We start from the raw sequence: 18,113 nt of genomic DNA, 5'->3' as shown, positions 1-18,113 counted from the left end.
GAAATGCCAAAAGAGAGAAGGGGAGGGGACAGAACTTCTCACAAGTTTACAGCCAAAAAGATGGCTCTCAGCTGAACTTAATGTACGAATGTATATAACATCTGTTCAAGTCAAAACTGTTGAAGTAAAAGAGCAATACTTTGGATATATTTTAATATACTTTATACAATACTTTAACAGAATATAACTTAGGATTTGGTAGCAAACGGGTGAATGTTTGTTCAACTTGCTTGTCACTTACCGAGCAAATAAAAGTATGCAAGGATGTACAGAAAAAGCTACAACCCTTTGCTTGTTCCTTTTCCCCTTTAGAATGATGAGTTCGGTTTTCTCTGCCGCAAGTTTCAGTCCGCGCTGCGTCATCCATTTCTTTACGACGCGGCCTGCGTTCCGAACCCGATATTTGAGATCTGGCTCATCTAAGGCCACTACCAGTAAAGTGCCGTCATCCGCGAATGCGAAGGGGGTTCAAGACAGATCCCTGGAGTACCCCGGCCGTCACGTCCACGATCCTGCCCTTTTCCACCATAATCCTTCTCTCGGACAGATACTCCGCCACCACATTCATTAGGTAACCAGGATATTCCCTCTCCTTCATTGCCTTCATTACCTCGTTCCACTGCAGCGTATTGAATGCATTCTTAACATCAAACAAAAATAGGGCCGTCCAGCGATGTTCATCCTCTCTGTTGCGCAATGCTTCGAGTACACTCATGATTGCATCAATCGTGCTTTTCCCTTTACAAAATACAAATTGCCTCCGAGGTAAACCACCTGACCCCTCAATCATATCGTCTATGCGTGCTCGCAGCATCCTTTCATACAGCTTACTGATGCATGGAAGAATACAGATGGGGCGATACTTTTTCCTAGCCTTGGGGAGCAGTATTAACCTCGATGTCCTCCAAGACTCAGGAAAGATTTGTGCTTCCAGCAGTGCATTCATGTGTTCCAGAAGCCACGTACGCTTCGCCCGTCCTAGACCCTTCACCGCCCCAATGCCTCGACAAGTTCATCCATGGTAAAGGGTACAGCCCGCTCAGCTCCTTCATCCCTCCATACACCATGTCATCTGCCGTCCGGAAAGAGCTCTCGTGTTACCTCAAGCTTCTTGTTCATAGACATTTCGTAAGGAGCCCAGATGTCCTCATCCAGCTTACACAACTCACAGAACTCTTTCCAGTGCCTTCTTTGTTCTGTACGGATTTTCCTGTAAAGTTCTCTCTTCCTTGCGCGGTACTCTTCCTCGATTTCGTCGATGATCTCAGGGTTGATCCCTACTCTGCCTCTTGCTCTCGTTAACCTTCTTTGAATTGCTATACATTCATTTCTTAGTGCCTCGATGTCCGCATTCCACCAGTATGGCACCCTGTTGACATCTTGGCGACCTATCTTACTTCCTTCCATCGCTTCTTTAATGACTCTCTCCAGGCTTTCCACCGTCGGTGATTGACCCTGCATTATACTCACACTCCATTTAATCCATTCCCATCGCCGCATTTGCTCCCCGACGTCCCGGACGCACCGGACCGCTTTAGTGGTCCCCGTTCCGGTTATCGAAAACTCGATGTACTGATGTTCAGTTCCGGTGTAGTCTGAGAAAACCTTCCAGCCTCTTGCTTTCGCCGCTATTCCTTGTGTCGCCATGGTCACGTCGATGTACGTACCTGTACCTCTCCTCACAAACGGCTCCAGACCTGTGTTCAGAATCACTAGGTCTAGAGTACCCACGCAGTCAGTTAGTATTCTGCCGCAAGTATCGGTGATAGGAGATCCCCACTCCGCTGCTTTTGCGTTAAAATCTCCCAGCACTACGTATTCTCCTACTGAGTTTTCCACTTTCTGCATGATCTCGTCCATCTTCATCTCATACTCGCCCACCATCACGTTTGGAGAAATATAACAGCAGACCAGCCGCACCCCTCCATCCGAACAATCACATATCTTTCTTTCGGCTTAATTTCATACACTCGCAGCTTCCTATTGTAGATTCGTACAGCAGCACTCCCGGTCGTATCTACAAACCATCCTCTTCTCTTCACCGCTGTTGGATTTGGTTCCGCCGTCACAAGAACATCAATGTTCTTTTCTACTGCAGCAGCCTCGGCAAGATCATCTGCTAATCTTGCTGTTCCCACATTAGGTTGGAGCACCCTCAGCTCTCGAGTCCTGTTTCCTTTGTTTGCCATTTCTAAGCCTTGGACTTCTTTCGTGCCCTCTTTTACACTCTCGTACTCTTTTTGGGACTAGACCTCAGTGATTCCTATTTTCAACCAGTCGGTTGAACTTTGGTCATATTCTTGAATTCGCCACATGCCCAGTCACGTCGCAGTTGAGGCATCTGGTTGTTTCTTCCTTGCATTCCAGCGCTATGTGACCCTCTTTGCCACATCGGAAGCAACATCCTCTTCTGTTCTGCCCCTTGCAGTGCCATTGTTTGTGGCCAAAGGCGAGACATCTCAGGCATCGCGGTATTTCTACCCTTGATTCTATTACTCGGCAGTATGTGTAGTCTACTTTAATTCGTTTCATTTTCAAGATCTTTTCGGCAGCGTCTTCATCCACATCAATCACGGCACTCATCATCCCTCTTACTGCGCCTCGTGTCTCGGTCCAAATTTTGCCAGCTGCTTCCTCTGTGGTCTTTTGGATCTCCTCCTTCATTGTATTGGGTGGGATTTCCTGTACCAAGATTCTTCTCTTCACGATGCCTCCTTTTGCCACTGCTCTCGACACGCATGTATTATCAGAGAGGAGTTTCTTCACTTCCTCCGCCATTTTCCGTCCTCCGCCCAACTCCAGTGATATTCCTTGGTCTCTAGTCTGTCTGATAAGGTGAAAGAACTTATAAGTGGAGAAGTGAAGTTGTAGATACTGCACGAAGCATCACTAAACAAACTGTGCGTAGCTTAAGGCCCGAGTCTATTGCTAAAGATAATTGTATAGCGAAACCCCAAAAGAAAGATGACTTAAATTCTCTTTTAAAGAAATATTATGGAGATAAGTGGGGAAATTTTAAAGAATTACATGTTTACAAGCATGCATTAGACGATCCAGAAGAAGGAGTTGCAACTGAAGAAGTGTGCCTTTATGTTAATGATATACCTCTTTTCCAAATTTAATTTTTTATTGGCAAGTTTTATATTTTAAAGTAAAATTTGAACAAAATAAAACAAATCTTTCAAAAAAAAAATTTATACCTAAATTATCTTTGTAAAGTGTTGTTATGTTTTTATTAATTCTAATTTATTGTTCTTATTTTGATTTACTAAAACACGATAATTTATATCAATTTATTAAACCACTGTACAACAATTTATTTGACTAATAATTACATAATTTATCTATCGGACGTTACACTTGAAACGCGTAGCGATCTTCTTTTCTGACTGCCCGTTTTCTCCAAAAAGGTCCTGTTATATACCCAATACCGTTAGACTAGAAAAGTCGATGGCCTTCTCGACTAGACAGCGGCGAATGGTCTCAAAACTGGTATTTTTAAATCGGCTCGTCTCCAGAAAGTCCGATTGTTGTTTTTATAGCGGTGTTATGGAACTTTTTTATCTGAACATTCTCATTAAGCTTGGTTTCAAAACTAACTATTTTCTCCTTGTTACAGTGCATACCTCACATTCTCTAAATTTTAGTACCTAAAGTAACATTATCCAAATTAATAAGTAATTTTTTTTTATTCAGCGGTGTATTCCCCACCATATCTTTATAAAATCCATGATTAAGTTACTTTCTAAACGTTAACAAAAAATTCGTTAGAGTTGACTTCATAATATTGTTTGTAGAGGTTTTTTTCATTTCGTCTAAACTTTTAAAAAGTGGAGAATGTGACTTTAACATCTATACCCTTCATGTAATTTCCTACATTTTGTCCGACGGTGCAACATCTTATTCTAAGATATTTAAAAAGGATGTAAGTATTAAATTTATTAAATCTAAAAATTAAATATTTGCATCTCTGAACTATCACCGGGCTATCGTTTGGTATGCATTAGTTAGCGATGAAAAATCTCTCAACAACTGCTCTGAAACAATGGTTTCAATGGCAAACGTAATAAACTGTTAATACATCTAGACGATTGGAACCTCAACCAAATATTCTATTTCTGTCACTTTTGGTTTTAAATTATATAAATAAATATAAATCATGTGAAAAAATAGATCGTTAGTTGTTTAAGTACATGGAACGTGCTCAATATTTGAAATATTTTCATTTGATATTGCTAATTCTATTGATGACTATTAGGCTATTAGTCTTATTTGAGGGTTAGGAATTTCCCATTGTCTATGTTAAATCTTTTTGTGCTTTAATCAATCATACAATGACTAAGGTCAGTAGGGGTAATGGGAGACACTTACCTCAATTTCAAATATATTAAGATATTTTGGGAACAATTAGTGTGATTAAATTTTTCGTATATTTTTATGTGATCGAGGAGAGATAATCCTTCAAGAACCTTACGTGCACTGATCCTTTATATACACAGTCCTGCATTCGTTCGAAAAGTATTTCTGAACTCCCGAAATAGAAAGATCTTTTCCTACCACAGGGTTGGTCCATCCCGAGAGACCGGAGCAGGAGACGGTAATTAACCAGAAGTCAAGATGATCACATCTACAATCTAGCTCCTAAGATGTCACTTCTACTCGCGGTGGTACCGCGTCGAACACATCTGCATTGCGACCTCGGCCGCCGATATTATATGCTGCTGTCGCTACAGGCCATTTAGCACATTTCAACAAATGATAAGTGATATTCTTTACAAATTGATAACATTTATGAGTTACGCCAAGTATTTTCTTACTTTCAATCATACATAAATCTGTCAAAAACACAGTACATGTGCATTGGGAATACAACAGAAAACTTGGTTATATAAATAGATGAGAACATACATATATTTAGGCATAACAATTAACCAGTGGCCAGACTGAAAAGAACATAGAAGAAAGAATAGTAAGAGGGAAAAAGATTATAGGATGTCTATATTCAATACTGTGGTCCAATGATATATCTCGAGAAAGAAAGTACCTCCTTTTTAATTCAATCTTTAAAAGTGTTGTATTGTATGAATGCGAAGCTAAACAAATCCCTAGAATGTCGCTTGTTGTCCTTAGAAATGGACTTGTCCACTTCTAAGGACATGTCCGGAGAAATCTCAGAAGATCTGACAAAAAATCAAGATTGAAAAAAATACCCACCAACCAAATATGACAAGATATCAGACAAAAACTATAATTAAAGGAATTTAACGCTGACAACTTATTTGACATGGCGATGTCCAAAGAATGGATGATAGACGACTTCCTAAGCAAATAGTAAAATGGGTAACAGTTGAAAGAAGGAAAAGAGAAAGATCAAAACAGACATGGTTAGGAGGCGTTCAAAAAGTAATGTCGGAGAGGAATCTTTAGACAGGACATTGGATCGATAGGTGAGAATGTAGGATCCAGAACTCGTAAGACGTTATGAAGCCGGATGAAAAAAAACAGTAAATATTTAAAAATAGATAATATTCTGAAACCAACCAAGACAATGCCATAAAGCAAATAAGGCGAAATAAAATGGAGATGGCTGGCCCACTCACTCCATAGATGCCCAGATGACATTGCCAGGACAGCGCTGGATTGGAATCCTCAAGGCCGATGGTAAGTAGGCAAACCTAAGAAAACTTGGAAAACAATAATACGGGATGATGTGAAAGAAATCGAAAAATCCCGGCTTTAAATAAAATTGCCTGATTTCAATTTATTTATTTAATATTCAATTAATACATTAATACCTAGTCGATACCGATCATTCTTATGTTATACAGCATATAGTTAAAAAGGACCAAATTTAGGAGGAGGACTAGATAAAATGGGCGGAGCCAATCTTGTAGGTCGTGTAAAAGTCCATAAGGTGTTGTTCAGTAAGGCGTGTACATTAAATTTCCGTTTTGTTCCAGGTGATATGTCGGATGGCCCTGAATGATCCACAGCGGTGCCGTAGGCGGCGCAACTCCACCAACTTTGGGGGCGGAGCTCCGGGCAGCGGCCGCTCGCGGTGATGTGGCAGCATGCAGAAGACATTTGGGGGCGGCACGGTTGGTGCGGTTCTCGCGTGATGAACACGGGCGTACAGCGCTTCATTTGGCGGCGGCAAATGGCCATCGAGAAGTGGTACGGCTGCTATTATCGGTGGCCGCCCCCCGCGAAGTCGACGGACCGGACGGAGCTGGTTGTTCGGCGTTGCAGAGGGCGGCCGCCAGCGGGCACGAGGAGGTGATAACACTGGTGCTGGCGAGAGGGGCGGAGGTTAATGGACAAGATAGTGTGGTGAGTATACAATTACTTTACACCTTATCTTTTGAATTTTCCTATTTAACTATTATAGTATTATTTTGTCAATTGCGTTAATGTAACAAACATATGTGATTTATACAAGGAATATACCTGTGCAAAATATTCCCACTCCACAATGAATATAGTTTTATTAGAATTACACAATGTTACTTGGAAAAACTGGTTAATTTGACGAAGAAAATTAATACACCACTCTCTGCTTTATAGCTCGTCTACATGATTTAACCATATGGTAGCATATAGATGCATGATTGGTTTGACTGCCACCTAAAGAGGTGAGCAATTCTTCATATTGAGTGATTAGCATCTCGACATTGAACATGTCTTAACCAACAAGCCTTGACGACATTGTGAATTATAAAGCCAAATAAGATCACCTGCTTCAAAGCTTTCATTCTTGCATCGAGAATCATATTAATCTTTCATTATGTCACTGGCCGGATGTGTTGTCTGGTAAGTTCATGAATGTTTTTCATTCTTAATTTCAGGCGGTCGACATATTCTTAGCTTTCAACATGTGCTTTGGAAGGTCTGCAGCCAAACTCTAGGTTGCAGGGCAAACGAACTTCACGACCTAACATTAGGCAGGTTGGAGTCTGGCTTGTAGTTTCATTCACAGCCGAGCGGTAGGCCAAAGGTGTTTACCCATCGTTCGTTCATCCTCTCGATCATTCCATCTGATTGAGGATGCAGGCGTGTCCTTCGAGTCTTATTGATACCAATCAATTTACAAAAAGAAGAATTATTTAACACGTACCTCTCCAACGGTAGCAGCTTCTTGATTTGGTATCGCATAGGCCTCAGTCCATTTCGTAAAATAATTCATGTCTATCAGAATATATTTATTTCCTTCATCCGTTTCTGGAAATGTACCTGCAATGTCGATTGCTACTCTTTCCATAGGACTACCAAAATTGTACTGTTTCATGGGTGCCTTCTTTTTACCAACTGGATCATTAGGGGTTGCAAACAGTTCACATTTCCGGCACCATCTTCTTACATGATCTTTACAATCCACCCAATAGAACCGTTCTCGAACCTTTTGCAGAGTCTTCGTAATACCAAAATGTCCAACTGATGCACCGTCGTGCAACTGACGCAATACTTCTGACACTTTACTTTTAGGTACAATCAACTGAAGCTTAGATTCTGTACATCATCGTTCTCAAAGGTTCTATACAGAAGATCATCTTTTGGTACTAGGCAATTCCATTAGCTCCAGTAAGACTTGACTTCTGGACTACATGCACTAATGTCTTGCCAAGTAGGTCTTGGAAATAAGTTTGTTCATTAGAATATAAAATTAAATAAAATGTGCAGATTAAATTCATAACAAATAATGCTCGATTTATTTAAAATTGTATAATATTCATGAATAGTAAACAGAAATCGAAAAATGGTGTAAAATTTTAAAGGTCAACATATATAATAGATCACATTTATTATACCCAAGGTTGATTGGTTCGTTAAATCAACTCAATAATTAAAATGTGTCTGATTCTGCCGAATCTCTCTTTCCATGGAAACCATTTTTAATTTGAAGACAGATTTTGATACAATATGATTATCTTTAGCCACTGCAGTCAAGTTAGAATCATCCTTTTATTATGCCCACTTCTAGTAGATTTATTTTAGATGATATTTTAAAAATTATTTTAGTTCATGTTTTGAAAACTTTACTTTTTTCTTAGTCGTTTAAATATCGTACGATATCAACATAACTGATGCTGTAAAAGTGTTGATATAAATAAGTCGTTATACCTTGTTTATTTTCCCAATAGATTATTCGACTCTAATTTCCACAAGCGGATTTTTATTACCTACATCTAGTCATGTATCATTGAACGGTTCCTCTCCTGTGGGATACCTCATTCATGATGTTGTAGGTAGATCCGTAAATAAGTACATGCGATGTTACTGGAACAACGAACTTTTGTGTGCGATCAGCCACCACCGTGCGGAGTTATGAAAATAGACCTTATCCGACCCAAATCTGTCTTTGTTTTTGTTTCATACATTAGCGTTAAGTGCCACATACACGAGTATGGGTTGGAGTAGGTTTCTGTAGTAATATTGCGTCCTAGAAACATGTTTTTCCTTCTTTTTTTTTGCCAAGTGTCTTCTTCGGTTAAAATGTTAGCAAAAATCAATTAAGGCTATACGTATTTTCGGTACTGGTGGTCTGAATTAGTAGTTATTGGTATAACACGAAACGTCTTCATCTTCCTAATGATATTCGTTAAATTCTTCTTCCTTGTATTAAGTTACAATAGTGATACTATTAACTTTTGTTTTAATATATGACTCAGATGCAAACCAAAGACAAATTATAACAAATTATTTTACAAAATCTCTAAGAAATTATTTTTTTGTGTTTACAAGATATTGTTAATAGTCATAATTAACCAAACTACAATTTAAATCAACAAATCTTAAAATCGAAGTACTTAATTAAGAATTTACCATTGGTTCTTCCAAGTTTTTTGTAAAATAGCGTCACAAAATGGCGTGTGGTAAATTTTTTCACTATCACTCAATTATAGCACTAAATCGAATGGCTTTTTTCTTTTGAACCTTTTTCTAAGTCTTGTTTTATGGAGGAGCTGCAGTGCTTCTTAATCTTTGTGGGAATGGAGCTTCTTCTCATGCTTCACAGGGTACTTGATTTCTTCTTCGACAAATTGCACTTTTAGATCTCTACAAGAGATCTGAAGGATTACTAAGAAATCACTAGAGTATAATAGACCAGCATTTCTGTATTTGATTGACATAAAGAAAGCGTTTGACATAGTAAGACTCAAATATGTAATCCATCTTCTGTATAATAGAGAAATTCCCCTAAATATTATAAAAACTATCGAAAACATCTACCAAAACAACAAAATGGAAGTCAGAATATATGGAGAACCTCTAGATATAGGCAGCGGAATAAGACAAGGGGATTCATTGAGGCCCATGCTCTTCAATTCGATCATGGATGAAATCATCAAAAGCGTTAACAAAGGAAGAGGATATAGAATGGGAAAAAAGAAATAAAAATACTCTGTTACACCGACGACTAAATAGTGATAGCCCAAAATAAAGATAGTCTGCAAAGACTGGTCCACAGATTTAACATCAGAGCAAAAGAATTTAATATGACAATCTCATCTCAGAAAACTAAAACAATAGTAGTCAGCAAAGAATCAACCCGATATAAAATAGAAATTGATGGCATCAGTATTGAACAAGTAATGGAAATATCCTGGGAATTATACTGTCTAGTTATGGAGACCTGGACAAAGAACTGAGAGATCAATTACAAAAAGCAAATAGCTGAGAGATCGAAAAGAAAAGGATTCTATTCGGAAAAGAAAATCTAGTCATATATATATAAAGGCCAATAGACTCAGATGGGCAGGGCATGTGATACGCAGTAACGACAATCGCCATAAACAATGTGTTCTGGGAAAGGCCAGAGAGAAGAAGGTCTGTAGGGCGGCCTAGAAAAAGGTGTAAAGATGCAGTCAAAGAAGATCTAGAGAAAATGGGAGTGCGACAATGGGAATTACTGGCACAGGACCGACAAACATGGAAGGCAATAGTAAACGCGGCAAAGACTCACGAAGAGTTGTAGCGCCATTGATGATGATGATGATGAGAGATCGAAAGAGGAGTGAAGACATCAGAAAAAAATGTAATTTGCAGTGTATAAATGAATGAACACACAATCGAAAAAAAGAAAGGAGTAACGACATAAGCAGAATGGAGGAGACCCGTGACAATGAACAAGCAGATTTGCTTTTAAAGAGGAAGAATAGAAGAAGAACAATATCTCTACAAAGGTAGTCATTGTGAAAGTCAAGGTGCGTTTACAATACACCTCGGAGTTCGTTTTGGAAACTGGCTTGTTTGTAAATTAAAAGTTTATTATATATTGACAACTTTGATTTCCTTCCTAGCAACCAATACAACTTTATAAATATGGTACTTTTCTTTTTTTAATGGATCTTTTCTATTTCACTTTAAAATTAGTAGTCTTCAATTTTTTATGGTTCGTAGCGAGCGTCCAGTGATCTGCATATCCGAACTTCTTTGATGTGCTTTCGGGGATGTCTGCTATTTAACGACTAAAGAATAGAGGGTCCAGCACCGATTCTTGCGGAAGGCCATTGTTGCATCTCTATCTTCAAACCTGACCCCGCCCCCCGGAGAGAGTGTAGTGGTCTATATTTTATTGAGTTATTGCAGATTTTGTTCAGTCATCAGGCCATTGCTTGGACTGCCACATTTTGTTACTGAGCAATTTTATTTCGGTTTCTTCTGTAGCTCTAATCATTTCTGCTGTTATCATATTTGGACCTTGTGTTTTGGTATACTTGAGTTTATTGATCGCCAGTCTTATTTCATTATCGAGTATGATATGTCTGTTATAGCATTAACAGTAATGATATCAGTGATCTTTCTTTATGGAATCGCTCGCAGTAATTTATATATTACCCCTTGTCTCCATCCAGTATCGTACGCTGCTAATAAATCAATAAAAACAGTATATATTTTTAATTGTTTTTGAAAATCCATTTCTACATAGTTAGTCTCTCCTCTATTCTCTGCGAATTACACTGTCTAGCTATGGAGACCTAGAAAAAGAAGTGAGAGATCAAGTACAAAAAGAAAATAGACTTACAGGATGCCTTAATAACATTATATGGCAAAACAGACACATTAACACTGAGATGAAGTTAAGAATTTACAAAGCCAGTGTAAGACTAATAATGACATATGTCTCAGAAACCCGTGTCGTCAAAATAGCATAGCTTAGCTTTATGCCCTCCAATTATAAAAACTGGCAGGACCCTGGTCTACCTGGCCTTTCGCCATACGACCGTTAGCGCCTCCACTGCCCCTACGAGTCCGACACCAAAATGAAGGTAGCGCGTTGCATACGCATCTCGGGGCTCCACCTCCACCGTAGTACCTGTGTTGCGATTACCTCACCCATCCGTTATCCCCTCCCACGGGAGGACAGGTGACGCAGGCAGAGGAATTTCCACCTCGCACGTAGACAGGTCGCCGCCGAGGATCTCTCCTCTACCACTCTTAAGTCTCCAGGAGGGTACGTGCCGAGACACCGACGCCCCTATTGGTGGTGTAAGGCCAAAAGAGGTGTGTACGGGCCCAGCTCGTTCAACCTCGCCTGGTTCTCTTGGAATGAGAGTAGAGTGGTCCCACGAGAGTCTCGTCTCGGATGAGTGTATTCCGGTGACCGTGACGCCTAAGCGCCTCGAGTGCGTTTCTACAGACCCGACACCTCAAGCGACGGCTCTCCACCTCTCGATTCCTACCCAATAGTCGCCCCTTACGACAGGCAGGGCCTTCTGACCTCGGCCGTATTCTTATCTCCGCGAGCCGAACTTAGCGTCAAAATAGCAAGAGATAAGTCACCAATCGACAGAAGAAGTATCGGACGACCGCGCAAAAGATGGAGTGACAACCTTCCATAGAGGCATTAATCCGCCAATGAACAAGCAGAATTGCTTATAAAGAGGAAGAAGAAGAAATTTCATAAAGTATTTAACAAGTTTATACCTCTGTAGTTTTCTGGCTGTTTTTTACAGATATTTTTTACTCAGTAAACTTATAATTTTTGTATTAAAATCTCATTAAAAGCCAGATTCACTGTCGTGTAGACCGGCCTTAAGGACGCAGTGACCGCCACTCTCACAAAAAATTAATGTGAACGTGTAAACGGTACTCGAAATACACAACACACACGAGTTGAAAATAACCAGAGATGTATAGCTTAGAAGAACCTTGAATTCGGTAATAAGTTATTCTTACAAATTGTTTCTGAACCGACGGGATCGGTATAGTCGGGAGCTGTTAATCCCGAAATCATTACGCAAACTTCTGAAGAATAATAGGTCGGGATTCGGGTCTGGGTTAATGTTAATAGAACTTTTAATGTAGAACGTTTGCCCACCAGATTTTTATATATTGTTTATTTCTTTGCGTTATTTGATTCATTTATTGTCAAGGTTCATTGCTAGCTATAAAATGCTTTTATTTATTCAACAAACATCTTCTGGAGGAAATTCTACAAAGAAAATTGCATAAATAACAATAAATTGCCTTGCCGATGAAAGTTTTGACAAGAGGCAGTTTGAACAGTGCTCGATCTAAGCTACAGATACTTTTTATTATCAACAATGGAAATGCATTTAATCTACAAGATTAATCAGAATTTTTTTCTTTATCCCTCTCATGCATAATTTTACGGAAATTTTTTTTTCTTACACTAGAAACATTAGAAAATAGTATAGTAAGTGTAAAACAACAGCAACACAAGCAACAGAAAAATGATTCATATAAGAGACTTCAGCAGCGCAGAACGAGATCAAACCTGGAAGACTATGAAAATCTTAGACGAGAAGAAAAAAGCACGTTTAGAAAGAAAAAGAAAGAGCCATGCGAAAACGCTCTAAACGAGATTGTTAACCACCACAATAGAAAAGACTCGCGAAAATTCTACCAGAAGATAAACAGCTGCAGCAAAAAATTCAAAGCCCGAATAACAGCATGTAAAGACAGAGATGGTTCCATAATTAGTGACAAAGAACAGATACTAAACAGGTGGACGAATTATTTTGAAGAACTGCTTAGCGACAGTCGTGAAGAAGACCAAATAGAAATTACTTTGCCTGAAATGAATGAAAACGCTCAAGAGCCGCCCCTCCACCGAAGAAGAAATTAGAGAAGCCATTTCAAAACGGAAAAATAACAAAGCCTCCGGTTTGGACAATCTTCCTGCCGAACTCTTTAAAAATGGTGGTGACACCCTTTTTAAACACATGCATAAATTAGTAACCGAAATCTGGCAACGGAAGGAAACGCGGACTGGAAATTAGATGTAATGCACCCTCTTCACAAAAAGGGAGATATGATGGTGTGTGATAATTATAGAGGGATCACCCTATTTAACGTGGCATATAAAGTATTGGCCAATATATTGTACAGAAGATTGATCCCCTATATGCTGAACAAATAGTTGGGAACTACCAGTGCGGTTTCCGACCCAATAAATCAACAACGGATCAAATCTTCACAGTCACGCAGATTCTTGAGAAAACGCTTGAGTTCGGAGTCGACACCCACTACATATTCGTAAATTTCTAAGCCGCATATGACTCAGTCAACAGACAAAAACTTCTACAGGCTATGGTGGAATTTCAAATGCCGCTTCATCTTGTTCAACTAACGGAACTTACACTCACAGGCGTAGAGAGTGTAGTCAGAATCCAAAACGACTTTTCAAGACCCTTCATTGTAAAAATGGACTGAGACAGGGAGATGGACTATCGTGTCTCTTATTTAACCTTATTTAACTAGAAAAAGTAATTCAAGCGTGCCATATTAATACGAATAGCACCATATTTAATAAATCTGTACAAGTGGTCGGATATGCAGATGACATAGACATTATTGCTAGCTCCACAGAATCTCTTATCGAAGCATTTCGATCACTAAGGGCGTCTGCACTGAGTATGGGATTAAAAATAAACGCACAGAAAACCAAGTATATGTATTGTACTAGATCAGGCAACCAGATACCTAGACTATTAATTGATGATCTGGAACTGGAAGGTGTGGACACCTCCGTCTACCTGGGCTCGCTGCTGACCAGAGACAACAATGTCAGCGAAGAAATTAAAAGAAGTCAAGTCACTTTCAACAATTTGGTCTTCAGCCGTTACATGTTCGAGCTCGTCTCTTCGTCATTGTAATCAGATTCTAAATCTGAACCTTCTGGTAAATCATAAATAATGTCATCAATATAAGAATAAAGTTTCATCCCTATTGTTGTCTTCATCGGCAAACATCTTTTCTAATAGTTTCATTAGTTTGTCGTGTTTTATATTGCCAAACGCTTTCGGATAGTTTATAAAGCATATATTATTTGTACGAAATTCGCAATTTACGAATGTAAATTTGAGCCAAGGCTTTAGTTTGAGTTTGAGAAGGCTTGGCTGAATAGTTTTGGTTTTTGGAGGAATTTATTTAAATCCCATTTATATAATATGTTACGCTACTGCTTTAATATAGCTAATAAACTATAGAAAATATGAAATAAAATTTATTCGGAAAAAAATTTACTAAGAAAAAACATAAATTCAACATTTTATTGAATGTTTAGAAATGGATGACGAATCTATACGAAAATATATTTTTGATAGAATTTTAAGAGTTATTAGAAATTTCCGACAAGTTCGTATGAAGGAAGTGGGTGGGTGAAGACAAAATGTAATTTGGGTAATATTTTTTGGTTATATTTGCAAGTGTTAAATCTGTCGCTGTTTGTGTCAAGCGGATACACATTTTCTTGACTCAGTATGTTTGACTCATTCAGCTAAATAATGACCCAATTCAACGAACGTGAATTTTATGAATAAACAGGTGAAATTTTCTCTGCCAAATTATATAGACACAAATTGCCATTATAGGTTAGAAGAAAGACTAATGAGGTATAATTTTAGGTAGTTAAAAGACTACAACAAATGACAGATTGGTTTCTATTTTTAATTAAATAATTTGCTTCATGTGAGCAATATACACTCTCCGGCAAAATTAACGGAACACTTTAAAAATGGGACATGTTAGATGTCTCGAATTTCCTAAACCTGTTGTGAACCGATTTTAGTGATTTTTTTAGCATGTTATGCATGCAGGCAGTTCAAACCAAAAACCTGTTGCAAAATGTTCGTGGAACTACCATAAGTGAGCGCACAGTAAGAAGGAGACTTAAAGAAACCGGTCTCAAGTCATATGTGTCAATAAAAGCTCCCAGACTCCAGAGACACCATCGTTTAGCACTACTACAATTTGGTCGAGTACATTAAAATTGGAATGATAACCACTGGAGTCAAATTCTCTTTACGGACGAGAGCCGTTTCTGTGTAAATTACATCGATAGTAGAGAAAGATTGTATCGACGCCAAGGAAAACGAAATGACCCTTTAAATTTTACTACGACCGTACCTTTTGGTGGAGGTTCAATTATGGTGTGGGGTGGTATATGTTTGGGAGCAAGAACAGAGTTAATGGTGATTGATGATGGAGCATTAACAGCAGATAGGTATATCAGAGATATTCTCCAAGACCATGTGGTCCCTTTTACACTATATATTGCCGAAAATTTTATTTTAATGCAGGATAATGCGCGCCCACACGTCGCAGGTTGTGTAAGAGATTTCTTATTACAAGTGAGTATAACAACGATGAATTGGCCAGCTTGTTCCCCAGACCTGAACCCGATAGAACATGTGTGGGACATACTAGGCAGAAAACTTAGGGCACGGGTTCCTGCTATTCAAAACAGAAAGGAAGTCAGAATTGCTTTGATTGAGGAATGGGAGAGACTGCCTCAACAACTGATCGATAGCGTTATCAGAAGTATGAGAAGACGAATAACTGCAGTTGTAAGGGCTCGTGGGTGAAACACACGCTATTAAAGCCAAAAAAAAAAATTCATAAAAAACCAATTTAAGTTCAAACTGTACAATAAAGTTAATGTGTTTAAAATCCGTATTTTGTTTGAGTCTGACATCTTTGTGTTTTATTTCTTCTTAAACAGGTTTCATATCGTACTACCATTGTAATATAAATTCAAAATACTTCACCAACATTCGTATTATGATATTATCTAAACAATATTAACAATATATAGACTAGAGAGAAAATACTCAGATTTTATGGTTGTTCCTTTAAACATGCCGGTGAAACTAAGCAGAAAATGAGCATTTATTGATGAAAAACATGGCTAGTTGTTAAAGTACCTAACTTTTTTATTATCCAACACAAGCAAATGAATCAAAAAATAAAATGTTAAGAAAGCCTGAGGCTATAATTGAGTTTTCATTTCAATATTTTATATATGCTAGAATATTTCACAGGGTGTTCCGAACTTTAAGGAAAAAACACAGTATGATTGTTACACTCGGTATAAAATGACACTGACCTGTCTAGCAACAATATTATTACATCGATATTCTTAAATAATATAACTATAACATACTAAAAAAATCACTCAAATCGGACAACAGGTTTAGGAAATTCGAGACATCTAACATGACCCATTGTTAAGGTGTTCCGTTAATTTTGCCGGTGAGTGTATTTGTAGAAAAATCGTAGTATATTATCACACATTGAAAATCGTTTACTAGTGTTACCTATTATATTGATGGATTTTGTGGAATGGAGAAGACCATATAAATACGAGAGAAAGATGGTACAGTAGGCGTTATAGTAGACCAGCGCGAAGATTAAAATTTAATAATATTTTTAATTTTATTATTTATTTATTATTTATATTTTAAACAAATTATATTATATTAAAATAATTTATTTTTGTTGATGAAAGGTTTGTTCAATTTGTTGAAATTACAATATGTAATTAATTGTTTCAGCATTTTAAAGATTATACTTTACCGGCGATCTGATGATGGCCAGAAAACTGTAGTGGTCGAAACCGGTAGACGCTAGCTAAGTAAATAGATTGTGAGTAAGTCTGCAATTTATTTCTACAATCTAGTTTAAAAATCAGACTATACAAATAAAAAAAATACACAGCTTGTTAGGGTGGAGTTTAGTAAATTGTGTAAATCAATCTGTACTCTCAATTCTCATTTATGGTAACAAGTACCGATTTTTACAAAGGAAAATATTAATAGAATAAACAAGACATTAAGATTTATGGAACGGCATTTGCTAAATATACAAATAAGGGTCAGGACGACGTATTAGTGGATTATAGAGAAAATTGAAGTAAGGTTTGACGAAAGAGAGGACCACAAATGCAATAATTGAAATCAGAAAGTGATGATTAAGAACGTAATAATGAATACTAATGTATTTGTTCGTTGGAAAGAATATTTTTCAAATTGTTAATCTAATATTATGTTTAATAGTATTTAAGTAAGCCATTAATCCGGAAAATGCACAAGAAAATCAAGATCTAAAATTAAGTAGACTGAATATTGAATATTATGGAACAAATATGTCAAGATTAAATAGCTTTATTAATGATTTTTAAATTTAGCTTTATAGCTTTTTAATGTAAGACGTCACCTCTTTTTAATTAAAAGTCTTTCAAGAAAACGAATAAATGGTTTCCTTCGTTTCTAAATTTACTCCGTCAATATTGGGAAAATCCATTAAAATTTTATCCTGTTGACCGTGATGGCTCCATTTTTCTTTTCATTATATCTATCTATATATATATATATATATATATATATATATATATATATATATATATATATATATATATTTTAACGATATTTTTTGCCTACCTCAGGGTAAGAACATAGGGGTAGAAGATTGGGGACAGAAACTAATGGGGTAGAAATAGGGCAAATAAAAGGCAAAGGGGTCGGATTGGGGTAACTACACGATGAAACAAAGGAATACTTACATAAATCTCCTGGAACAAAAACGAAATAAGATATGGCAGACAAGGTTACCTCTAGCTATTTTTATTCGGACGCCGCGCCGCTTCGAAGAAAACTTCCTGCTGAAAAAAAAAAGAAAATTTCTTCTTCCCTAAAATCCAGAATACATACAAGGGTTAGGAGACTTTTCTAAATAAAAACAAAAAAAATTGGATCAAAGAAACAAATCAAACGTTTATTTTTTGTCTCAAATAAACAGTTATCAAAAATACAGATGGCACAAGAAGCATACTAAATAACATAATAACAAAATTAACAAAAACTTACGTG

The 18,113-nt window shown here is 37.5% G+C and overlaps 1 protein-coding gene across 1 annotated transcript in view; it reads left to right on the top strand.

Moving 5' to 3' along the window:
* dgo (ankyrin repeat domain containing protein 6 diego) overlaps positions 1-18,113 on the top strand; it is a 115,167-nt gene that overhangs the window by 56,502 nt on the left and 40,552 nt on the right. Inside the window, exon 2 of the mRNA XM_072539832.1 lies at positions 5,961-6,330. Coding sequence (XP_072395933.1) covers positions 5,983-6,330 — 348 coding nt within the window. The 5' untranslated portion in view covers positions 5,961-5,982. The remainder of the gene's footprint in view (positions 1-5,960; positions 6,331-18,113) is intronic.

This window comes from Diabrotica undecimpunctata, chromosome 8 (assembly GCF_040954645.1).
Source record: "Diabrotica undecimpunctata isolate CICGRU chromosome 8, icDiaUnde3, whole genome shotgun sequence".
Taxonomy (NCBI): Eukaryota; Metazoa; Arthropoda; class Insecta; order Coleoptera; family Chrysomelidae; genus Diabrotica; species Diabrotica undecimpunctata.
This window is presented reverse-complemented; position numbering and strand designations above follow the sequence as displayed.